Source organism: Acartia tonsa, chromosome 10, assembly GCF_053477335.1.
Source record: "Acartia tonsa isolate MP-2025a chromosome 10, ASM5347733v1, whole genome shotgun sequence".
NCBI classification, from domain to species: Eukaryota; Metazoa; Arthropoda; class Copepoda; order Calanoida; family Acartiidae; genus Acartia; species Acartia tonsa.
In genome coordinates this window covers 28,812,390-28,839,034 of record NC_137269.1, presented here as the reverse complement: position 1 = coordinate 28,839,034, position 26,645 = coordinate 28,812,390, and the positions used below count along the sequence as shown (strand labels likewise).

The 26,645-nt window shown below is 31.1% G+C and overlaps 1 protein-coding gene across 3 annotated transcripts in view; it reads left to right on the top strand.

Moving 5' to 3' along the window:
* The first annotated feature begins 553 nt into the window (after positions 1-553).
* Positions 554-26,645, top strand: part of LOC145329803 (uncharacterized) — an 81,236-nt gene continuing 55,144 nt past the window's right edge. For all 3 annotated transcript variants that reach the window (XM_080174203.1, XM_080174204.1, XM_080174205.1), the window contains exons 1-5: positions 554-739; positions 5,621-5,699; positions 9,266-9,336; positions 10,474-10,520; positions 20,773-20,876. In XM_080174203.1, coding sequence (XP_080030329.1) covers positions 706-739; positions 5,621-5,699; positions 9,266-9,336; positions 10,474-10,520; positions 20,773-20,876 — 335 coding nt within the window. In that variant the 5' untranslated portion in view covers positions 554-705. The remainder of the gene's footprint in view (positions 740-5,620; positions 5,700-9,265; positions 9,337-10,473; positions 10,521-20,772; positions 20,877-26,645) is intronic.

The following is a 26,645-nucleotide window of genomic DNA, read 5'->3' as shown; positions in this document are numbered from 1 at the left end:
TTTACATAAAGGGTATTTTGTGTATCATCATTAGGGATGTACATTTAGATCCCTGGTACAGTATTGTAAATGTATCTACTATCATCATTTATCTTTTGTTTAAGTGACAATTCATGTTTCTGTCCACATAAAACATTTATTTGTGTTCAACTAATCCCCCAAAGTTTGGCTATATTCAGATTCAAATTTGTAATTTATTTTAAAAATTATTTTACCAAACACAATAGAAGATCTAAAAAGCTTGATTCAACTACCAATTTTTGTTTACTTTTAAGAAGACACTTAAGCTGATTGATGACATTTGTAAGATATTAAACACAAATAAATTATGCTTGGATGTAGTTTAAATCGAAAAGACATTATTTATGGTTTCTTTCTAGTTATATCCTATAATATAAAGTACCATAGAGTGATCAACACAGTTTAATTAAACATGTTATTTTTATTTGATAAAGGTTTTTATGTCTGACATCCCCCACCTTTCCCTAGAGGGGGGAAAAGCAACTAGTTTATTTATATTTTAAATGCCCAATAATATTTATTTTTCAGATTAATGCTTTGTGGTGAAAAATGTTCGAGTTTTCATTGAGAATCAACAAAAATCTATGAAATTGATGTAGGGATTAAAAAAATAAAAAGAATATTGGTACGGACAATAATTGTGATGTTATTTTAATATTAAATTTTATTTGGAGATAAATAGCAATGATGATGTTAGATGGTCTCACCCCTGGGATATGTAAGTATTTTTCAGTGCTCGTCAGCTGCGCGTCAGCCACGACAAAGCCTCAAATTCTAACCCGTTTGGATGTTTTCAAAAAAGAGGGATAGTCATATTTTGGTAAGGTTTAGACGTCAAGATGGTTTTTAAAATTGAAAACGGTTGATTTTCCTAATGCTTTCAGGCAACTGACGCGTGGCTGCCGAGCCCTGGTATTTTTTAAATAACGAATCTACTCAATAATTTATTTTGAATATCTGTTCATCGGGAATTATTTCTTTGGTGACTCAGATTAAATGGCAGTTTTCCTCAAAGTACCTAGTTAAGCACAGTAATCGCTCTTTATTTTGGCATAACTCTGTAGACGCCACAGGTTGACTGTATGGACATGTACATCTTGCAGTGCAGTAATGCTAAGAGCATAGCCCTAGCTGGTAAAATAAAAAGTTGAATTACAAAAAAATTAAAAATTTTGGGAAGAATAAACATTGAGGAAAAGTGACCAAATAAAAAAATATGAAAATATAAAAAATGTAATTCAATTTTACATATCTGGTTTTTCTCACCACAAAAATATTATAATTAATAAAAACTTATTTGATTTAAATCATAGTTTCTACTTGCCTACAAATTGTATATTTTGAAAGCAAATTATAAATTTGTGATTATACTAGAAACTAGTTTCGCTTCGTCTTATCACTAGGGAGGTTGGCGTGGGATATCAGAAAATAGCTTAAAACCAATCCAAGATTATTTTAAACCTTACCTAAATCGAATAACAATCGGACAAAAAAATACTAATTTACAGTCTAATTGATTAAAGATTTTGTTCTGGTATGTTATTACATTTGTAAGTGGCTTTCCAATATATAAAGCAATATATGAGCTATATCCGACTCAGTTACAAACAGACGCGACGGAATACAAAGACCAATATTTTAAAACATATTTATATAGTAGCTGCACTAGTAGTAAAGAAAAAGAATGTAGTTATACAAATTTGAGCAGACTGTTTGGCAAGTAACGAGTCTAGCCATCAATATGTTACAATAACCAGTACAAAATTATACACTTTCCAATATGGTTTATTTGGTACTAGCGGCTACGCCCCTAGAAGCCTCTAGGTGCACTTAAGGTGGGATGGGGAAAAGTCGAACCTATCCCATTTTAAATTTGAGTTTCAAGAGTAAAAAAATATATTTTTTTGGGGGGGAGGAGGTGTTTACACCCTCCCCAAAAATAATTTAAAACCTTTCCATGACCTATAAGAAGCTTGGGTATAGTCCTTTTCACGACATCCCTCCATAAGGAGCGATTATTTTAATTGATCGCCTCTTATCGCCTCATCTCTTCTAAAGATGAGATGATATGTCCTCTTATCCCAAGGAGCTATTTAATTAAATATCGCCTCTTCATGGCCCCTTCACTATTATATATATCTTAGTCCCTTGATGGCCCCTACATCGCTCCTACATCGCCCCTTCATCGCTCCTCCATCGCTCCTTCTCCAAATTTATATTACATTGTACTTTGATGGCCCCTACATCGCCCCTCCATCGCTCTCCAAATTTTCACTGTAAAGGAGAACAATATCGGTTTAGCGGTTAGCAAGATCCTTCGGGACAGACAAAAAACGCTTACTACTTTATATAATAGGATACGGTTCCTACTTTTGACCATACTAGCAGCTACGCCCCTAGAGGCCTTGAGGAGGGGAGAGTCGAATTTGATAAGCCAATTTATTATTTTAGATTTGAAAAGAAAAAGTAAAAAAAAAAAATTTGGGAGCGATGAGAGATCCTTCGGTACAAACACACAAACACACAGACAAACAGACATCTTGTTATTTTAGTATAAGGATAATAAAGTGGCAGGATCTCTGTGTTTCTGTGTGTGTGTCTGTACCGAAGGATCTTGCTAACCACGAAACCGATATGGTTCTGTTAGGTGTAGTGTAGTTTCTCATAGGTCCTGGGAAGGTTTCTAAATATCAGGTTGTGAAAAGCAACCTTCTCCACATAAGAGCCCCTAGTAGCCTCTAGGGGGCAATGACGCTAGTCATACATAGGGGTAATACAAATATTAACAGGAATGATATGATTTTATCATTGTTCATTTATCTACTATATAATTCCAAAAATCCGTTCATCATTCTGTCAACTATGTTAAAAGGGATTTTCACAGTAACTATTTAGGATAGACGGCTAAATATGCATAAAAAAACACTAAAGTTCTCTAGAGGACATGGAGTTTCTATAGAAAATATGTTTTTTGTTTCTTAAATTAAGTAGTTTATCGGCAATGCTCTGGAATACATCAAATTTTATTCATGTGTGAAATTGCATCAAAAAATGTAAAATCACATATAGCTATCGGTGTAATTCAATTTCAAATAAAAGTGCAATAAACTTGAAAAATGGATATATAAAAATAAAAGGGGGGGGGGGGATGGACAATAAGATGTTATTGGATACTTGCAATTAAGCTATCTTGTCTTATTATTTTTCCAGTATGCATAACAAAGACAAGGATATGGTATCTAAAAACTTATATTTTCCATAAACTTTTCAATAACAAAAACGGTTATTTTTATTAAGTTATGCATTTTTAAAAGCATTATTTATTTTCTGGAAAGCAAAACTAAAAATAAATGTCTTTCAGTTTGGAAGATTTTAAATGATAAATCGTTATACTTTGTATAATAGACCAGCGGATACACCCCTAGTATCCAGGGGCTCTATTTTCGAAGAAGCAGGGAAAAGCTAGAAAACAGCCAAAAACAATCACGAGATTTAAATCTGAAAATAAAATAGCAAAAAACATTTTAGGACCTATATAAAATTTACCTAAAATAGAAAATCCAACCGGTAAGTAGTTATTGAGATCTTAAACTTGAGACGAAAACCATGCTACTCTGTATAATATGTATAATAGGATCCCGGACATACTCAGTAGTCCCAAACGTCGGAGTGGACAAACACAGGAGTGTTAAAATATTATTTCAATTAAGTATTTCTGTACAGGTTAGGTTAGGTTAAGATATGAATATACAAATTATCCCCCCCCCCGCAGGGGTTAGACATTAAAAACCTATAAGATAGTTTAAGATAGGTTAGGTTAGTTTCATCTCCGACGTTTGGGACTCCTGCGTTTGTCCTAGGACCTTATAATATAAAAAAAATGATTATTGTCTTCAACTATTGGATAAATGATTGGAATCAAAATACTTTTTTGTTCAGTTGCTATATCCTTGGTACACTTACACACACATGCGGATTAAATCAACATTATGATTAAGCTCTCTTCATTTGTTTCTTACATTCAGGGATTTTAAGAGACCCCTTAAATAGTGGATGTAAATATTCATTTATTTCCCTGAGGTAGTCATTTTTTTCCCTGAGGTAACATTTTTATGCTTAAACAACTCATTTTTTAAAAATATGTTTGTGAAAATTTAATTTTTACTATGAAAAAAAATCTTTGAAAATAAATTGACCAATAATTCAAAGGTTTTTCTATTTAATTTGGAAGATTTTTTTGTTTTTAATTTTAATGTTAACAGCATAGATATTCAGCAATAAAGACATAAAGCCGTCCAATCCTACAATATGAAACTAATTTACTTTGAACCTATGTTCAAAATTGATTTTATTAAATAAAAAAAATATTTTCAATATACTGTTTTAATTTAATACAAAAATTTATTTAGTGCAATGAAAAAATTAAATATTAACAAATTTCTTTAACACACAAAAATACCAATTTCATGATTTGACCTAATAATAGATAGATTTAATCAATACAAAATTATTCAAGATACATGTATTTATTTATAATATGTCTTATTAGTTAAAAAAAAATAGTATCATTTGACATAACATTGCTATTAAAATTAAGACTTATATTTCAATATCTTTATCAGCCAAAAAAAGATAAAAGTAAGGATGAATAATAATTAGAAAATTGTCTTGTAAAGAATTAGAACAAGAGAAAAAACATCTTTTACAATATATTGTTAGGACTTAATTCTATTTCTGCCAGCTTATACCAACGACAAAATTAATTTGAAAGAATCATAAACCTATATGTGTAGTAGAATTGACGACCTTTACATCTGAACCCAGATATTATTTTAGATTTATTTTGCTCGTTGGTTATACCTTATTCCTTTATTTCTACTACCATAAGCTGTTTTAAGTTTTGTTAGGTTTAAAACCAGATATTTTTGGTTTGGTTGTTATATGGACGCAAGTAGGCATTTACATGTAATGTAAAAAGAGAATGTAAAATACTGGAAAGTTACAATAATAAAAAAATGTTGGTTATGTTTGCTGAATATTATCCTAATTCAATAAACTTAATTAATGTTTATTTTCAATTAAATTATATCTAATCTGAAATTTATTTAATATAAGTTAACCATAAATTATTATTATAAATTACATTTTAAACCACAAAAAATGCACATTTCTATTCTAGAAATCATTAGTAAAATACCAAAATGATGTATATACTATATAGGTCAAATTAAATCATCAAAAAAATGTTAATTGAATAAACTTGTACACTAAGTTGTGGAAAACATATATTAAGTTTTCTTTAGGAAAAAGATATATTAGGAATATTTATAGGTACATCAGGTGTTCTAGATGCATTATAGATTTGAAAATCTTTTATTCATATTTTAATCTTCTAACAGTAACCAGTATCGTTCACAAGGGTTTTGCTAGGTGCGTTTAAACCTTAATAGAGTTAAAAAATGGAATTATTTCTTCCCAATTTTAATCAATCTATAGTATCTATATTATTATATTTGCAACATGATGTTTTACAAACAATCTTTTGTTATTCATTCTATGTGAGCTATCTATCTATCCATCTATCTATCTATCTATTAAGGTGTGGATGGAGCGTGTAGTAACGAGGATATATCAAATGCCTCCACAGAAATTATTTGTATTCCTCCGCCAGCAAAAAGGTAATTTTAAATATTCTATTCTTTTTAGGGGAGCTTTGTTATTGTCCATCATCTGCAGTTTTAAAAGTTATGATAACCTTTATAATAAAGATTGAGTTAAATCGATACAAGGAAGGAGGAGACATTGGACGGTAAATAAACTACCATGTTACCATGGATACCATGTTAATCGATTCGTTGTCTCAAAAACTTTATGTACTTAAATTTAGATTGGTTGGTTCTAAAGTAAAATTGTCTAAAATTTTAACCAATAAATTTAACATACAGAAGGGTAAACTTTATTTAACATCAATGGGGATGAAAATTAATTGCCCAATGTTTTCATCCTTAAGATCTCAAGGATTTCAATCAATTGTGAAACTATTTTCATATTTTAAAGGAAATTTGTCTAAAAGACAAAAAAAACTGATTTTTAAATATATATGTCTAATATATAAAAAAGTGGCATTAGTATTCTGTCTACCAACAGAAAGGTTATCCTTTTAACTGTTTATAAATCAGGAGTTTAGGCAGGATTATTTACAATTTGTCTCTATGTATGAAACAACAATTAAATCACTATAGTATCAAATCAGGTTCTAACTTATAACCCAGGTGGGCTGGTAGGTTGAGTGCTTTCCGAGATCTTACTGTACAATTAGTTTTTTAGGCTATAAATTGTTAATAATTTTATTTAATCCTTACCATAATATCTATAATTTATGCAGGAAAAATAAGACAGTGGCCGATAAATTGATGTACATTCAATGATGATACACAAAATTACCCTTTATGTAAATTTTATTTAGCGGTTGAAAAGTTTGGATACTCAACTTAATGAACCAAACAATCAAAAATTCAATAAAATTACCCAAAGTTGTTGAGCCAACGAATAGAATAAGTTATTATAAAACTTCAGGGAATGGTGTAATAAACAGCCCAATGTCCTCTCCCTCCCTGAATTTTATGAGTGAATCAATATAAGACAAACAAAACAATATTTTCTAAACAATAGAAAATAGTTTGTTTGTAATGTCTACGTAAAAATCAAAAATGCTTAATTTTCTTTATTTCTACATAAAACCAAGTACAATTCTAGTAGACGGTTGAAACAGTGTTTTTACAGTGAATCTTAGTATTATTCCCACAAAGGATAGATGTTAAGAAATAGGACATCTTTATTATTTGACTATAATTATTCAACAAATTTACTTCTTCTGCCGCTTGTATTTATTGGTAGAAAAGTTTGGACACTGTTAGTTTCAGCTAACCATCAAGTACCCAAAGTCTTAAGCCAACAAATAGTAAAGTATGGTTTACTTGAGTAGCAATTTATATTTTTGTCCAATTTTCATTATTATCATATTACAGCCTAAGGAACTAAATTATTTTTCCATTGATAAATCAATCTTGCCTTGATTCTAAAGTATGAAATTCTGTCTGTAGAAGCGTGTTATTTTTGCGGGTCGGAGGTTCACTTTCAGTTCTGGAGAGCTTTTCTCTGTAGTCTAGAAAAATGGCCACCCTTTTCCTAATAAAGTCCTAATCTTGGCATTTGCTTCAGCTTCTCCACATGCCAAACCTAATTTTCAGGTCCTTTTTTGTCGTACTTGTATACATATAACAACTATCTTAAGCACTTTTAAAAAAAATTTATTTTTTTCCATTCTGAGCACATGTCCAAGTCACCTTAGTATTTTATATTTAACTTCTGATTCATTACTATTGCACTTGTTATAAGCATACAGTTTAATAATTGATCGGAGGTAATGTAGATTAATTTTAACGCTATTTTTCCAAATACTATATACTATAATATTTATGTGTTGCTTTTATAAGAAAATCTATCGATTTTCTCTCTATTAGCGTGTACGTGGTTACTCTATTATTGGGGCATGGTTTACAAATTTGTAATACGTCCAATACAATATTTTCTTTCTGCAGTGTGAATAACCTGTCCGTATCTTTCTTATTGGATAAGAAAATGGATGATAGACTAATTGTGTATGTCCAAATTACTTTAAATAAAAAATATCAATACTTCAGTTAAAAGATTAAACACTCAAGGTTTGAACATTCCATTAAAGTTTTTGTCAAGTACCTAAACGAGAGAATGTGTTGATATTACTTTGGGTATTAGTATAACTGAAGAGTCAATGTTCCTACCGACACAACCCAATCTTTCCCGATTTTGTATAATTTTTGAGGAACACGATTCCAGTGACGTCATATTTTTCTTTCCCGAAAAAGGGAAGGGGGGAAGAAAATCTCTTCAAAAGAGATGGGGAGAACCCCCTTTTCTCCCATCTCTTTTTTTCTTCCCCCCTTCCCTTTTTCGGGAAAGAAAAATATGACGTCACTGGAATCGTGTTCCTCAAAAATTATACAAAATCGGGAAAGATTGGGTTGTGTCTTCCTACCTCTCTTGAATAACAATTTATTCTTATAGAATATGAACAAAATTGTTCTTGTTCTAAATAAATTGATTGTTGCACCACAGCAATAAACAATCTTTATTTTGGTCAAAACTTCTCTGTATTTTATATACAACAAAGAACATTGTTTTAAGCGAATCATCTCTATAATCAAGTCCTATAAATGTAAGTATGTCCTTAAACAATATCCTGTATTTAAGCAGTCTTTCATCAGATTTACTTACAATTTTGTTTTGTTCGACTATTATACATTTATATTCTGATTATTCAGTTCTAACACTATACAAGTGTTAATGTTCGTTTGTCATAACGTTTCAGAGCTTCGCTTTTATGGATGTTGTCATCCTTGTTAAGTTTAATTAAGATATGCCTTAATCAAAGTTGTTTAAAAAACAAATAAAAAGCTTTTTTTTATATATATATTTTGTTACCAGTAGTTTACATTACTCCCCTACCTCCCTGAATATAAGCCACCAGTAATTTACTGTTATTTTTCCTGTGTCCAAAGAAATGAAAAATCTGTGTATAATATCTAAATCCAGAATTAAATGAATTAATTTAGCTTCGGAATAAATTAAATTATAATCCTTTTCTTTTAGAAATGGAAACAAATGTTAAAATCTTTTCCTATTAAACTCCAGGACATTGCAGACGCGACACTTTCAGAAATTTATAATCAGTAACGGAGGGATTATTGAACTTTGATTTTAACAGTACCCAAAGTTTTATAAGTAATATCTCCCATTCGCTAGATCAAAAACTTTGGGAACGACTTTATGTTGATAAACAAAATTTTACTTTTTTATTTTACTAATTTAAAATCTACAAATTGGAGTAAAATAATCCGCTAAACAATGCGGAGGCAGAACCCTATTAAAATCTATGGGTATAGTCCTTTCCACGACATCCCTCCATAAGGAGCGATTCTTCGTATTTTTCACAGTAGCTTTTCTCCTATTTCTAGCCCCTGCGGGGGGCTCTAACCCTGCGGGGCCAATTACCTAACCCTGTGGGGCAATCACCTAACACAATATAACCTAACCTAACCTAAAATAACCTATAAAAAGCCATTTTAAAAATACTAAGAATCGCTCCTTATGGAGGGATGTCGTGGAAAGGACTATACCCAAATCTATTAATTTTTTTTCTCAGGAATGGTAGAAAAGCGCTGAAGAGGCAAAAAGAAATTCAGCATCGTAGTCATTCTGCTGATAGAATTTTAGGTAAGATTTTATCTATCTATCTAATTCTGGTACAGAATACTAGGTAAGATTTTATCTATCTATCTTATTCTGGTTCAGAATACTAGGTAAGATTTTATCTAACTATTATTCTGCTGATAGAATATTAGGTAAGATTTTATCTATCTATCTTATTCTGGTACAGAATACTAGGTAAGATTTTATCTAACTATCTAATTCTGGTACAGAATACTAGGTAAGATTTTATCTATCTATCTTATTCTGGTACAGAATACTAGGTAAGATTTTATCTATCTATCTTATTCTGGTACAGAATACTAGGTAAGATTTTATCTAACTATCTAATTCTGGTACAGAATACTAGGTAAGATTTTATCTATCTATCTAATTCTGGTACAGAATACTAGGTAAGATTTTATTTATCTATCTAATTCTGGTACAGAATACTAGGTAAAATTTTATCTATCTATCTAATTCTGGTACAGAATACTAGGTAAGATTTTATCTGTCTATATAATTCTGGTACATAATACTAGGTAAGATTTTATCTATCTATCTTATTCTAGTACAGAATACTAGGTAAACTTTTATCTATCTATCCTTTAAGCACGTCTATGGGTGTTAACCCCCCCCCCCCCCTTAGAAAATTGTTTTTACAAATCAGGTGATTTTTACATTTCATTATACTAAAATGAAGTAACCCCCCCCCCCTTTAAAAATTAATAGGTGTATTTCCCCTTCCCCTTATATCTGTATAATTATTAGGATGTATGTCTGTATGAAAACTGCTTAAATACGTGATACTGTTTAAGGTCATATTTTTAGGACTTGTTTATAGAGATGCTTCGCTTATAACATTGTACCTTGTTGTAATAGAAATTAATATTCCAAAAATCAGATGAATCGGATAATTTTAAAATCCAAAAAAGTTGTCGTAATAGTAAAAAATCAGCATGTTTTAAATAGACGTACGGACTTTCTGGTAACGATTATAGAGTTGCTGCGTTTCTAAAAAGTACCTTACTACTATTAGAATCACCATGCAAAGTTTGAAATCTATAGGAAAAACGAAAAAAGGTATTCGTTACGGACGGACTGACCGACCCTAATTATAGAAAAGCTTCGCTTTTAAAAATGTAAATATTTGATATTGTTAAGATGATGGAAGTGATTACAACATAGAACTCACCCCCATACTGGCCCAGGTGAGTAATAATTATCAAGTAATAGGATGTCTAGTCGTGTGTCAGTGCGTCTTTCTGTAACTTTGCTTAGATCCGAGCCTCAGCCCCACATACTTTTATTTTTTGTTGAAATTTTTTTTTTTTTTAAATTGTTAATTTGTTCTTGTAGTATGTCTGTTGAGCCAGAGAGAGAGAGAGAGAGAGAGGGGACAATGGGCTATTTTTTACACTAGTCCCCAACGTTTTATTCGCTGGCTTAACAACATTTGATTCGTTGGTTAATTAAGTTGAGCGTTCAAACGTTTCAACCACTAATTTAAATCTGCAGAAGAGGTAATTTTGAGTATCATCTTTGGGGATGTAGCACAATGTATTGGCCATTGTCTTATCCCTTTAGATCCGTGCTGTTAAGCACTAATAATCTTCCCCCCATTTTTTTAAAATAGGGAAATAAGGAGGCAGAGTAGTTTTTTCTACAATGCCTAACAAAAGCAGGGCCCCTAACCCTGCGGGTCTAACCATCATCTAATATAACCTAACCTAACAGGACCTAAAGTAATACACAAACAAAGAAAAACTAAACCACCAACATCATTTTAAATTATTTCAAACCTCTTGGGCAACAAGGTACTTCGTGTAAAAGATGTTTGACTTATATGTTTTAGTTACATAAAGTTTCCAATATATGAATGAACGAACAAACTTAAGAATTAAGTAGCTTTGTCAATTGAAGGTGATTAAATTACATTTAATAAGAAGTAAAATTAGTAATTGCAATTAATCCTTTTACTATCAAGAAAGAAGTTAAATTATGAAAGATTAGCGCAGCTTACAGATAATTTCTGGGATTACTATAGGGAATGTGTAATTTACACGACTCCTATTTAAGATATACACCTTATTTTTTCTTTAAAGATTCCTCTGGCTGTTACAAATCTACTATAGAACAGTTTAAGGACTTTAAGGAGCTTCTACTGTATAACTTGCTTCATCTTTATGTTTATCAGTGGCTGTGATTCAGCACAATAATTCCATTTTAAATTACTAAAAATTTGGATATTTTAGTTAAACTTGTTTTGTTCTGTAACTAAAGAAATGTGGGGATGACAATAGTTCGAGTTCTCGGATTTTTTAAAACTTGTTTTGTTCCCCCCCCCCCTTATTTTTGTGCATTAACTGGTGTTTATAAAAAATGCGCCAATTTCAAATCCCCTACCTAAATTTTTTTATAATATTTTTTATTAAAACTCAAATTAAAAAGTAGAAAGGCGGTTGACTTATCCCCCTCCCACTTTAATAATACCTAAAGGCTTCTAGGGGGCGTTGCCCCTAGTCTATCTTAAAATAAAAGCTATATCTTGCATTATTTTTTCAATTAGGTGTTTGAACACGAATTGCATATAGTAAAAATATTTTTCTTTTTTAATTGTTATCCTAATAAGATAAAAGTTATACTTAAAAATTGTTTTAATAGTTATTATTATATTTTGCATTTTAAAAAAAACACCAAAATTGACCAAAATATGCGTATATATTTTGTACTCACTTGCGTCATTTATATTTCAGAATTTATTTACCCGTCATCCCTTTGAACTGGATGGTTCTGGATTATCTATTCCAAAACTTGTTAGCGATAAGGTGTTTATACAAGTGAGCCAATGTTTTTTTTTATAAAATTGTTAAAAAATGACGTCTGTTTTATTTTCCTTTACTATTAAGCTTTTTTTTTAGGTACAGGGAAGGTTTTTAACTAATTTGGGAGAGCTTATCTTGACCCTCCCAATTTAAAATCACACCCCCAAATTTTTTTCTGAATATTTCTTATTAAAACTCAAATTAAAAAGTAGAAGGGCGGTTGACTTATCCCCCTTCCACCTTAAGAACACCTAGAGGCTTCTTGGGGGCGTCCGTTGCCCCTAGTCTTTCTTAAAATAAAAGCTATGTCTTGCATTTTTTTTCAATTAGGTGTTTGATCACGAATTTCATATGGTAAAAATATTTTTCTTATTTAATTGTTATCCTAATAAGATAAAAGTTATGCTCGAAAATTGTTTTAATAGCTATTATTATATGTTGCATTTTTAGATAGAGTGAGCTATCAGATACCCCGGAGTTCAAAGGGCCATTAATAGGGGATTTTAAATTTCCCGCCTCATTTTAAAGGTTTCAAGGTCATAAATTAAGGTGAACACCCTTTATAGCGCTCATAAGCATTATAGATGAAATTAACATAAATGTGTTGTGTTTGTGCCAAAATAATCAAATATATTGGAACAAAATTATTTGAGTTTAAAATTTTTTTATTAAATTATTTCAATTTGTTGAATTTTAAAAAAATATATTAAAATTGTCATTTTACTTTATCATAAGATTTATTTAGCTGTCCTCCCACCCAACCCCCCACCCCAACCCTCCACTTTTATAAATGTGTCCCTCCCCTTTCCAAGCCATTCACCCTTCATCAAAAAGAAACAGGAAATAATAAAATCCCTTCCAATACTTTCCTACCACCTTCACAATGTTTCCCTCCCCCTGACCATGCTATCAACGATGAAGGAAGATCTTGATCATAACTATTTTCGGATAGATTAACCCCCTCTCTTTCTCCATTCCCTTTGAACTGGATGGTTCTGGATTATCTATTCCAAAACTTGTTAGCGATAAGGTGTTTATACAAGTGCGCCAATGTTTTTTTTTATAAAATTGTTAAAAAATGACATCTGTTTGATTTTCCTTTGCAATTAAGCTTTTTTTTAGGTACAGGGAAGGTTTTTAACTATTTTGGGAGAGTGTATCTCCACCCTCCCAATTTAAAATCACACCCCCAAATTTTTTTCTGAATCTTTCTTATTATATTCAAATTAAAAAGTAGAAGGGCGGTTGACTTATCCCCCTCCCACCTTAAGAACACCTAGAGGCTTCTTGGGGACGTCCCTTGCCTATAGTCTTTCTTAAAATAAAAGCTATGTCTTGCATTTTTTTTCAATTAGGTGTTTGATCACGAATTTCATATGGTAAAAATATTTTTCTTATTTAATTGTTATCCTAATAAGATAAAAGTTATGCTTGAAAATTGTTTTAATAGCTATTATTATATGTTGCATTTTTAGATAAACGTCAGAATTTGCGTCATTTGGGTCATTTCTATTTCAGATTTTTATTACCCGTCATCGCTTTCAACAATTTAGCAACAAGGTGTTATATAGCATGCATGGTGTTCATAAATTACAATTTTTTTTTTTAATAGGAAATGATCATAGATAGAATAGTGTGAAAAAAGGGCCTTAACAATCTTAAAATATGCAATAATACTGTTTAGAAAAGAAATTCTTTTAATATTTGAATTAACAATCTTTTAGGGTCCCAAATAGATGTTAAGGACTGAAAAACTAAAAGCAATAAGTAATGTTATAACCTTTAATATTTTATTTCTTATTCAAATTCTGTGGAAAATATAATTGGTATAGGCATAATCAATTAACTCTAAGTCTTAACTATGATGCCTGTTAAATTTTTTCTTGGCTGTAATGAATTCACACTAAATATCAAGTAATTAGTAGTAAAATGGATGAACTGAAATTAGTTTCCGAATGTGAACACATTTTCCTAGGTGTTTCCCAATCCTATCTCAATTTTTGCTACTAGCTAAAAAACCTTCAAACTTCAAAAAAAATCAAAATTTGAATGTATTAACGATTTATACATTATACATTCAAAGTTTTAATTTTTCAAATTTTGATTTTTTTTTTTTGAAGTTTAAAGGTTTTTTAGCTAGTAGCAAATATTGAGATAGGATTGGGAAACACCTAGGAAAATGTGTTCACATTCGGAAACTAATTTCAGTTCACCGTAAAATGATAAGGATTGCATACAGGTCAGCAAATTAATAGGTTAGCAAATATTCATCTACCATTGTTTTACAAAATCATAAAACTTGATTAAATTAAATTAATTTATTTTGTAGTAAGGATAAATCAAAAAAGATAGTTATGAAGTTTTTAAAAATGCAAGTAAAGAGTGGAGTTACTCCATAATTTCCTTTGTATCACACATTACCCTTCTGTCGATTACAATTAGTGGCTGAAATGTGTGAACACTCAACTTAACTATTGTAATAAACAGATCTATATCTATCCTCTCCCAAGGGTTGAATTTGTTCCACTGGCAAGAAATTTTGGTTTTTTGATAACCCGTTCTACCCCATCCCTTATCCTCTACCCCACTTTCGCTTTCATTACAAAATTCTTCCATCCTAACTTAACAACGCTACTCAATAATATAGCTCACCAAATTTATACATAAGCTGACGTTAAAATGGGAAATACGTATAATTCATTATGAAAATAATATATCCAAGTGAGTCTGTCGATAAAAAGAGAAAGACACAATCGCTCATTTAGCTCTTTATTTTTAATTTTTTAAGTTTAAAAATATCGTTTTCGGCTATTCCTTGGCCAATTTAGGCTTTTAATTATATCCTGGCCGAGACAAATTTAGATCCGTTGACTAATCAAAAATCGGTTCAGTAAGAGGGATACCCAACGTCTCATTTTATTGCTTCCCAAGTCTTATAACTACGTTGTAATAATATGTAACCCCCTAAATTAAGTTTAGATATATGTGTACTATATATATTTAAATCACGACCCTACCGCGTGGGTTAGTTTGGCACTCCTTTGTCAACAACCCTCCCAAGATTATTTAGCTCTTTTACCTCTTTAACAACAACATCCCCCACCCCCCTCCCTCCTCAATTCTAATTCATTCAATATCTATAACGATGAAGGAAGATCTCGATCATAACTTTTTTCGGATAGATTCACCCCCTCTCTTTCTCCATTCCCTTTGAACTGGATGGTTCTGGATTATCTATTCCAAAACTTGTTAGCGATAAGGTGTTTATACAAGTGCGCCAATGTTTTTTTTTATAAATTTGTTAAAAAATGACATCTGTTTGGTTTTCCTTTGCAATTAAGCTTTTTTTTAGGTACAGGGAAGGTTTTTAACTATTTTGGGAGAGCGTATCTCCACCCTCCCAATTTAAAATCACACCCCCAAATTTTTTTTCTGAATATTTCTTATTAAAACTCAAATTAAAAAGTAGAAGGGCGGTTGACTTATCCCCCTCCCACCTTAAGAACACCTAGAGGCTTCTTGGGGGCGTCCGTTGCCCCTAGTATTTCTTAAAATAAAAGCTTTGTCTTGCATTTTTTTTCAATTAGGTGTTTGATCACGAATTTCATATGGTAAAAATATTTTTCTTATTTAATTGTTATCCTAATAAGATAAAAGTTGCTTGAAAATTGTTTTAATAGCTATTATTATATGTTGCATTTTTAGATAAACGTCAGAATTTGCGTCAGAATTTGCGTCATTTGTGTCATTTCTATTTCAGATTTTTATTACCCGTCATCTCTATAACAACCTCTGTGCCCCATTGTTTTGTTCTAAAACCCACCCCCGCCCCATTAACACCTTTTGTTAATTAATTTTAAACCAGGGTGTATATTCTGCACAAGATTTACAAGAAAAAAAATTTCATTTCTTTTAATTTTACAACTTTCCCCAATACTTCATATTTTTTCTCTCCCCCCCCCCCTCCTTTGGCAGGGTCAATCATGTAGAATATACACCCCTGTTTTTCATATAATCCCCCCCCCCTTTAAATCCTTTGTGAGTTTAAATGTAAACCTTAATAATTTGCCTTGAAATTGATGGGAATTCCCAAATTTTAATTATGAATTCTATTGCTGGGTAATTGAAGCGGGGTTTTTGAATGTTTACCCTTTAGATAAACGTGAGAATTGCGTTCAGAACTTGCGTCAGAATTTGCGTCATTTGCGTCATTTCTATTTTCAGATTTTTATTACCCGTCATCAATTTTCACTTGTTTGTCAGAATCCTGGTCTTTTGTTCCTAATGTTTATTTGTCAGTAATCTCAACTTTGTGTATTTTCACAATATACAATTTTCAACAGTATGTTTTGTGTGTGTAAGAATAATAATTGGTTTCCTTCAAAGTGCTAAGTCGAGCAAAGAGCAACCCACCTCTTATATCTGAAATTAATTTGGCATAGGAAATAATACCCAACCCCTTTTTTATTTTCGATTTCTTTCAAAAAATAGTAGGAGGGGGGATATGTGCTCGAAGGGCAATTTGAAGGAAAGCACCTAATAATAAGTTTCTGGTACTTTGCACTCTATCATTACAAATCAGTGCTCGGCAGCTGCGCATCAGCCTTTAGAAAATCAACCTTTTACAACCTTAAAAATATTCTATTCTATATTCTGTTCTATAGGCTACTTTGTCCGTTTGTCCGTTTGTCCATTACGATTGTATAGCTATAGATATTGTCATTCTTGTTTCTATATTATTCATATTTTATTTTAATTCTATATGAGCCATAAAAAGTTAGGTCGTTAATTTTAAAACTTTAAACCTCTACATAAAAGTACTATTTTTCTTCAAATATCTTTTTAGACCAAGTCTAAATCTATTTATAATATCTGAAGGAAATAATAGCTTCTTAAACCAGTCTAAATCTTCACACAAAAAAAGCAGACACTTAGTTTTTAAAACAGCTAAAATTATTATAGAAATGCAAAGAACTTTTTTAAAATCATGGATCATTAGCAGCAATTGTTTTTTCATTTTAAGTAGTAGCGAGCGACCGTGCCCCTAGCGTTCAAGGGCTTTGTGTTCGAAGGACATAAAATAGCCTACAACCATCTAGGAACCTTTCCTAGAATGGAGCAATCAATCATTTCAGTTGTTATCGAAATCATACGCTACAGACAAAAAACACCTAGAATGGATTTAGTTAGTTATGTAGTAGCTGCTCTCAAACGCAATCCAAAGAGTAAAATAAAAGAGCAAAGTTATTCTTGTTCGTCCATTAATATCTCGTTAACAACTAAGCTTCTAAATTCCCAATTTTAGTCTATTTTCTTTCTCCTTTCTTCCCCCTTCGAATGTAAAGCTTTTGGTCGTGAGGAGCGGAGCCGCTATTTAATTGAATTTTCTCTTGGAGGGGGAAGTCAATAAAAAATCAGCCACCATAATTTTGCTAACCCCTCACCCTCTGGTACAGGAAAAAGGCGTCTCTACCTCTCTTCTCCAAACTGCTACAATTAGAGAAAGGATGATGGTACTATCAGTTTCTTCCATTAAACTCCCCTCCCTTTCAACTAAAACATGTGCACGCCTATTGGTATATATAGAAATGATTTTGCTAATGGTTATACCTCCTATTGTTTTCAGATAATCATTAAGTCTGTAAAATAAGAAAATATAAATATTAAAGAAAGATTTATACTTTATACCTATTGTTTTTGCTGAATCTTATGATAAACCATTTCATAGTTTTTAGAACTTTTTTTTCATCATAGGACCCAGCTATATCATATTCCGTAGGTAAACATTTACCGTCTATGATTTTCAAGTATGGGTTCGAAACCGATTAATAACTGTTAGATTAGGACCGGTTCTGAGACAAACTAAGAAATAATGTACCGCATCGTAATATAGACAAATTTTCACGAATGATATAATAAAAATCATAAACGAAATCAATCGATGGGTCGAACCAAGGCGAAAAAAATGGAATTGATCTTATAATATTTCATTTTACTATCCATGGAAAGCTGTATACGATACGATGCGATGCATAACTATTACACTTTTTAAAAAGCAAAGATTTTCTATAATTAGGGTAGGTCCGTCCGTCTGAGCGTTGTTCATTAATTTAGGCATTTATTGTCCTTCCGATTTCAAAATTTGCATTTCCTATAGTAGTTATGTATGATTTAAAAAGCGTAGCAACTCTATAATCGTTACCAGAATGTCCTTACGTCCATTTTGAACATGTTGATCTTTTAAATTTTCCAACAACGATTAATTATATGCTATTATTATCCGATTGATCTGCTTTTTAAAATACTGATTCCTAGAACAACAAAGAACAATTTTCTAAGCGAAGCATCTCTTTAATCAAGTCCTAAAATGTAAGTATGTCCTTAAACATTATCCAGTATTTTATGAGTTTACAAGTCTACAAGTGTTAATGTTCGTTTATTGCCCCTCAATTGCTCCTTCTCCAAATTTATATTACATTGCACTTTGATGACCCCTACATCGCCACTCCATCGCCCCTCCATCGCTCCTTCTTCAAATTTATATTACATTAAATAAAATTAAAATAAACTTTAGATAAGGTAAGTTAAGTTAAGTTATTGGGTATAGTTGAAATGGGCACATTGCAACTTGATGGCCCCTACATCGCTCCTCCATCGACCCTCCATTGCCCCTTCATCGCCCCTCCATCGCTCCTCCATCGCCCCTTCCCCTAATTTATAATACATTAAATAAAATTAAAATAAGACTTTAGATAAGGTAAGTTAAGTTAAGTTATTTGGTAAAGTTGAAATGGGTAGCTTTTTGTTAGGCATTATTAATAAAAGGTATATTAAGATGTATATTTTTGAGCAAACACAGTGATATTTTTTATCAATAATTTTATTATGCAGGAAGGGTAACTTTATCAGGGATCTTGAGGGATAAGTCAAACATAACGAATTAACAAAATTACCGCTTCTGTAGATTAAAATTATTAGTTGAAACATTTAGCAGCTTTTAAAGAACTAACCAATCAAAATTTAGTAAAAGTACCAAAAGTTTTCAATCCTACGAATAAATAAAAAATTTAAAACTTGTGGTACTTGTGTAATTAACAGTCCAATTACCTCTCGTGTTAATGTTCGTTTATCAGCTTCGCTTTTATGGATGTTGCCATCCTTGTTTAGTTAGAGCTTATATGATCTTATTTTCATAAAAGAGGGGAATTGTGTCAGCTTGACTTTAACAGGTCTATAAAATTCATTGTCACCCTTAAATGGAAGCATTAAAATCTACTGTGTTAGAAATATTTAAAACAAACTATGGAACTAGGTAGGAAGACGACCCGTCTAATATACCTATCATGTCATATCAGAGTGTACCTTCACTTACGCTTACTATACCATCCGCGTACTGTTTAAGAATCACACTAAAAAGAAACAATAGCAGATAAAACAAATTGTGGTGTTTAATATTAAAGATTAAATGCGCGCAGTTCTATTGATTTGATTATGTTATGTATATGTGCGGAAGTGATTATGCACATATTATATCAAAACTGATAAAAGTTGAATGAATATAAAGTTAATTTATTGCATCCTATTTTAGACAGCATTCCGCGGATAGTAAAAAAATAACTCCAGTTTAGTTGGTCCCTTGGGCCTAAATACACGACTTATATAAACTGATATTTATTTCATGATTTTTTTTTTATACGCAAAACATTTCGATACAATACATGATTTTTCAACATTTAAGGTTGGGGGGAGGGGGGAAGGGTTCGAACCCTTCAATTTGTATTAAATGTTTTTCCTTTAACATTTTTAAAACATCCCCAGTTAAAATTCTGTGCATGCGCCTATGTTTCTATGGATATGGATAAATTTAAATATTAAGTATACATTCGTCTAACCTCCTAATATCTGGTATTGGTTTAACTTTTGTAAAACTATTTTCCCATATTTACAGGGATCTAGGGATGAGCCTAAAACCATCCTTACCCTTAGGTTTAAATAATACCAAACGTGGACATTTTCGAAGCCTAAAATGGAGAACTCAATCGATTTGACGACAATTTTTCTCCTGTCATAATATCCACTTATATTCTACATCCATAAATATACTTGTTCCCTGTATATTCAGCAATACAGACGAAATGTAGAGGAATCCATTCTTGTGGTTCTAACCAATTCCGGTTCAGTCATGTATGAAATAGAAATATATTTGTTTGATTTTTAACTATTTTTTTTATATATATTAGATATGTGATTTATCTTTTTATCTGTTTTTTTTTTGTACATTGCCATCTATCTATCCATCTATTTTTCTTTCTATTTTTTCATCTATCTATTTTACTATCTATCCATCTACCTGCTTATTTACCTATCTTTTCCATTAACTCTTTGTATCTACCTATCTTTTTATCTATAAATCTATCTATTAAATGTATAAATATAGATGTATAACCCAGAAAACTACCTAGTTCTAATGGTGGGGACCTTTTCAGGACGCAATTGACTGATATTCAAAGACCCAATTGAATGCCGGTCCAGGGCCCCCAACCCGTGGACATACAGTTATTTAACCCCTAACCCCTATTTTGTTTTACTTGTCTATATATCTATCTATCTATGTATTTATCTGTCTATATATCTGTAGGTGAATGGTATAGATGTAGACAGCCTGTCACCAGAGAAGGTATACCTGAACGGCCCACTTGGAATTGGAACAGGCAACAGAAACGCAAACTTTTCTAAATATAGGTAAACATACATTTATTTACATTCAAGATAAAAAGAAAATTTATATAGGACGTCAGTCTGATTTATCTATATTCTTCCTACAACATAAAGTATGTAGTAAGTTTTTTTTTGTTTAAAGCTTAAAATTTTGATAAAAGTTTTGGTTTATTTTATTTTTTGATTTAAGCCTCGTGATGTTTTTATGCTATTCTATGCCCCCTCTTACTTAACCCGATAAAACGGAGTCCTTATTTGATAGTCCCATTATATAAAGTAATAAGATGTTTTGTCACAAGCTTATTATTCAAAATGGCTTAAGTTGTCATTTACCTACTTAAATATCAAAACCCAAATCCTCTTATTTTTAACAAACACAATTGTAAAGACTTTAAAAATGTTAAAAAATAAAACATTAAATTGAAGTGTTACTTAGAAACCTTACAAAATAACTTAAATTGTGTGTTAAAGAATTTAAATATTGCAAGTTTATATGTAGTATTCCACAGATTTTTTAATGCTTTAGTTACTGCTTAAATCCTTTACGTTATTAGTTTAATGCATCTGATATAAAACATATGTTGGAAATTTTGTAAAATAAATGATAGGACAAATTTACATTTGTATTGCAGTTAAATATAACTGGGAGGGAAGGGACAATTGATTTGAAATTAATATGTAAAAAGTTTTAAAATATGCTCACTCATTTGTTTGCTAATTTATACTAAATCTTAATTGATTAAACTGTCAACCCATAACTCTAATTTACATTAGTTAAGTGGTTATGTTGTATATCATCATTGGAGGTGTACATTAATTTATTTTGTGTTTTCTTTAAAAATCTCTGAACATAATATAATGTTAAATGTATTAAATGCAACATTTTCCTTCCATAAGATAAATGCCTTTTATTTTCATTTTTAAAAGCAGATATCTGTTTCGTAAATAATAGCTATTTTCGTTGAATTGGGCATGTGAGAATCATCCTATTTGTTTTCAACCCCATTAACAATGAGGCAAAATTTTTCAAAGCGAACAAGTCTACCTATAAGCTTTGTATTCATAAAAAAGTAATTTGACACAAAATTTTACATTGAGTTGAGTATGGGACTGAATTTTAAAGGAGGAGGGGAGTGTCGTTGTAGGATCCTTCCCTGAATTTTAAATTGGACAAATGTCATACAACGTGAAATGTGTGCTATGGAAATTGAGTCGCCCCCCCCTTCTCTATTTCGTATGACCGCGAGATCCTGCATTTTCTGTGTGTCCATCATTCTTAAATGGTTAGCATGAAGGATATGATTAAGATGAAAAATAGGTTATTTTCTACAGAGATTAAGGAAATGTTATTTTGATGAAGATTCCCTATACCCTTGGTCTGTTGATCTATCAGTTTATGTGATTTTTTCCTCTATACATATTTTTATGTATATAGCTGTTTAATGAGCACTGAATGTTTTTTCTCGTATTCATTCGAATCCGGTGGATAAGGACCGGTTCTCATCCATAAGAAAAAACTATGTCTAGCACCGAATTATATCCAGCTGCTTTCTAAGAATATAAAAATGTACAATCATAAGATTAAAACCAGTTTTTTTTGAGCCGGTGCCTTCGGCACTTCGGGGCTAAAGAAACTAGTTTTAATCTTATAATTGTACATTCTATATCCGCGGAAAGCAGTTTATAATACGATGCGAGAAATAACTAATCTTTAACTCACTTTGTCGATAACATAATGTCGATATCAGCTACATATATCCTTTTTGCTATAAAAGTCGACATTGTAAAGTCAACGTTTAATTTAATTTGAATCATTTAAATGTAATTTTGAATTCTAAATATATTTTCACATTTCTAAGATTTCTAACATTTTACCCTTATACACCCACATGAACTAAACCTATTCCTTTTTTCTGTGAATGCTTTCAACTTAATAGGACCAATATCTTATAAACTATTGGAAAACAATATAATCATTCATTAATGTGATTGTTACATTTGTCCCAGGGATCTAAAGGGATAAGACAATGACCGATAAATTGATGAACATCCCCAATGATTATGGACAAAATTAACCCTTCTGTAGATTTAAATTAGTGGTTGAAAAATTTGGATACTTAACTAAATAAACCAACCAATCATAATTCAAACAACGATTCCAAAGTTGGCAAGGCAACGAATGAAAAAGAAAGCATTAATATAAAACTTTGGGGACTAGTGTAATAAACAGCCTAACGTAACCTCCCTTCCTACATTTCTTTTATTTATACAAAATGAAAACAGGGAAAAAATAGTTTGAAATCCAAAAAAGAATAACAACTTCCATAAAAGCTAAGAGTAACAACACATTTAAATAATATTCAAGATTATTTAGAAACAAAACCAACCCTAGAATAATACTACCTTTATCAGGTAATCTTGCATTTGCTTTAAATGGATGTAAAATATGTGGATATTTTGAGAGATTTTCTCTTACCCTGATAAAAAGTTTCTCCCACCGAGCTAATAAAACGATACCCCCTCCTAATCTCCTATTATGACTTTACCCCATCCCGTCCCATGGGGCCCTGACCATAGAGAAACATATTGACCAATATCTGAGGACAATACAAGCAACCTTAATTGACAATAGCAATTCCCCTGTCACAAAATCCATTTTGCCTTAGAGTAAGAAAATTTTGTCATTTTTAAGGTTTTCCATTATAAAGATTATAGTGAAAGAATTAGGACAATATTTATATTACAGAGTATAAGATGGACCTTCAAAAATAATATAAAATTTAATTTTTAGCCAATTTAGAAGAAAAAACAGTCAATATGATAACTAGAATATATCCTATATTCTCAAGAGTTAGAAGGAAAGTAAACTGTAAATTACACTGGTACCCATTTTTCATTTAAACAATCTTTCATTCGTTTGCTTAAAAATTTTATTTATTCTTTTTCAATCATGATTAAGTAGTTGAATCCAAATTTTCCACTATATATTTTGCAGTATTTAAGAATATAAAAAGTTGTAAAATAAAGTTGGTTTTATTGTAGTAAGTCTGTGACAGCCAGAATATTATATTTTCTCCTGGTGCACAATGAAATCAAGAAATATTTGAGGCTCGGCAACCGCTTCTTCAACCGAACACTTTTTAAAGCTATGCTTTTTTGTAAGTGGACAATATTGCTAATTTATTGCTGCTTTGCAGCCGCATCTGACAAAAAATGCAACTATGGTTGCATATTGGGGATGTGAAACTGTTAGGGAGTAAAAAAAAGGGGAAGGCAGGCGTTTCCACTTTCGATTTAAGGAATTTTGACACCCCTTTATATCCCTTATCCTAATCATCTGATAATTCGATTAAAGCTGTCTAGAATTTTGCTCAGCCGCAGATTCTATTAAACACAATCCACAGTAGTAGTCACCCGCCCTTTTAAACTTTTTAAGCCGCCCAATATGTAAGTGGCTGCCTTGCCGTATAAATTTGAATCCAATTCTATTGTTTTATTTTTTCTCCAGCCTTTCTAATAAAGATACAAAGTCTAGATCCACAATTCTTTGATTAGACCAATTGGAACCTGTACACGCATATTAAACAATCCAATTGCAATATTGGTTCAAGGTTTACACAGTTGTTTATTTTTTCTTTTCTTGAAGAAATTATCTTCAAAAAAATTTTCACTTTTATTATGGAATAAGTCAAATGTTTCAAAACAAAATATTCACCTGGCATAAATTCTTTTCTAGGTAGGACGGATTATTGTATCTCTAGGGCAATAAATCTATAGTCTTTCTTTTTCATTTGGTGGATTTTCTTGTTTGTTAATGTAAATTTTCTACTTTTTGTTTCAGTTAATTTAGATAGAAATGTTTGTCTTTAAAGTTTAATGTTAAATCTAACAAAATAATTTTAATGATTTAGGATAAATCCAAGCCCAACCCAAAAAGATTTTTCTTCTTCTAAAATTAAGATTTAAAGTTTTAAATTATTAAAAAATTTAAGTTTTAAACTACCAAAACTAGTTTATCATAAGAAAGCGATATTTAAAAAATACATATAGAAAATCCTACTATTTTAATATATACTAGCGGCTTTGCCCCTAGCCTCTAAAAAAATTTAAAAAAAAGTTTTTGGTACCGCCAATTTGTGGGAAGTAGTTTCCCCAGAAAACAATTTAGAATCCGATCGGTTATTTGGTTACCGAGATCTTCAGGGACAGATGGACAGACGGACAGACAGACTTCGTTCTACTTTGTATTATAGATATATGTAGTAAAGACTATGATACAAAACCAAAAGTTAATAGGAAAGGTTTAAAACTTTGTTGAGGCTTAATACTACACATAAAAGTTAACCATTTCATAACCTTTTTCCCACATCAGTAATTGTAGGATAGTTAAAAAGTAAATGATTCAATTAAAAAACAAAAATAAATATTGTTATTGATTAAAAATATATTAAAGTTTATAGAATTATTGATTAAAATTAAACGTTTTTTGAATTATTACTTTCTTTACTACTAGCGGATGCGCCTCTAGCCTCTTTTGGCTTTGTATATGAAATGGTAGAAAAGAAAAATAGGTTAAAACCATCCTAAGACTCAAAACGAAAAACAAATTTCCTAAAACCTTCCAGGGACCTATGTAAAGTTCCCTAAAATGAAGAACCCAATCGGTTCAGTGGTTAGTGAGATCTTTCGTTACAGACAAAAGCTTACTTCTTTACATAACAGGATTGATCAAAGATCTTAAAGGTTTAGACGTGATATGAAAAAACGTGTTTATAAAGCTTTGATAAGTAGATAGGATTCCTAAGAAAAAAAGTAAAAGGATGTATGTCTGTACCGCAGGATCTCGCTAACCGATCGGGTTCTCATTAAAAGGGTAGCTTCTCATAGGTCCTGGGAAGGTATAAACTATTTTTGGGGAAGGTACAACCATCATCCCAAGAAAAATCGACCCTAGAAAAAAAAATTAACACCACACACAAATTCTTTTTTTAATTTTGATACCTAAGATTAAAATTGGAGGGAGGGGGGAACCACCCTCAAAAAGTAAAGTATCTTTAGTAATATAATTTATCTATTGGTTAAATGGTAAAATCATTCCGTAGAATATGATCTTCAATATGATACTTACCAGCATGAGGCTGTCCCAAAAATAATAAACTTATAAATTAAGATATTTTACTTAAACACACAAACAAACAGAAAACTTACTACTTTAGTATTAAAAATTTACTTATTTGTTCAGCTCTGAAAGCCTGCTGCTACCACTTTAAATTGATAGCAACAGTTAAACTTTTCAGCCCTGGGTTATATATATACTTCAATATCCTGGGAGGGAGAGAACATTGGATTGTAAATCATTATGGTTCTTAAATAGCTATAATCCAACTATGTCTTCCGCTTGCTAAAGACCTTTAGGTACTTAAAGCTTGATATGTTTTGACTAATTTTTTATCTGCATAAGGGGTTAAGATGTTCATTGTTCATATCCCTTTAGATCCCTGTCATACCTCACACCATGTCTATAATACACCTATCTTAAACCAGAACGATTTTTTTGTGATAGCAAAGATATTATAAATGGAGTTTAAACCCTATAATTTTATCCGGTTATTTTTTCTTATTCGATAAACGTTCCCGAAAATAGACTAGAACCTGAGTAGGAAAAAAAACCTTACCTATAATCAAAATCCTTAGGTCCTTTGGTATCCGAGATCTTATTAGACATTTGGGCAGAGAAACCACATATATCCAGCTTTCAAAATTAAATGAATTATGATTTAGAATATATTTATT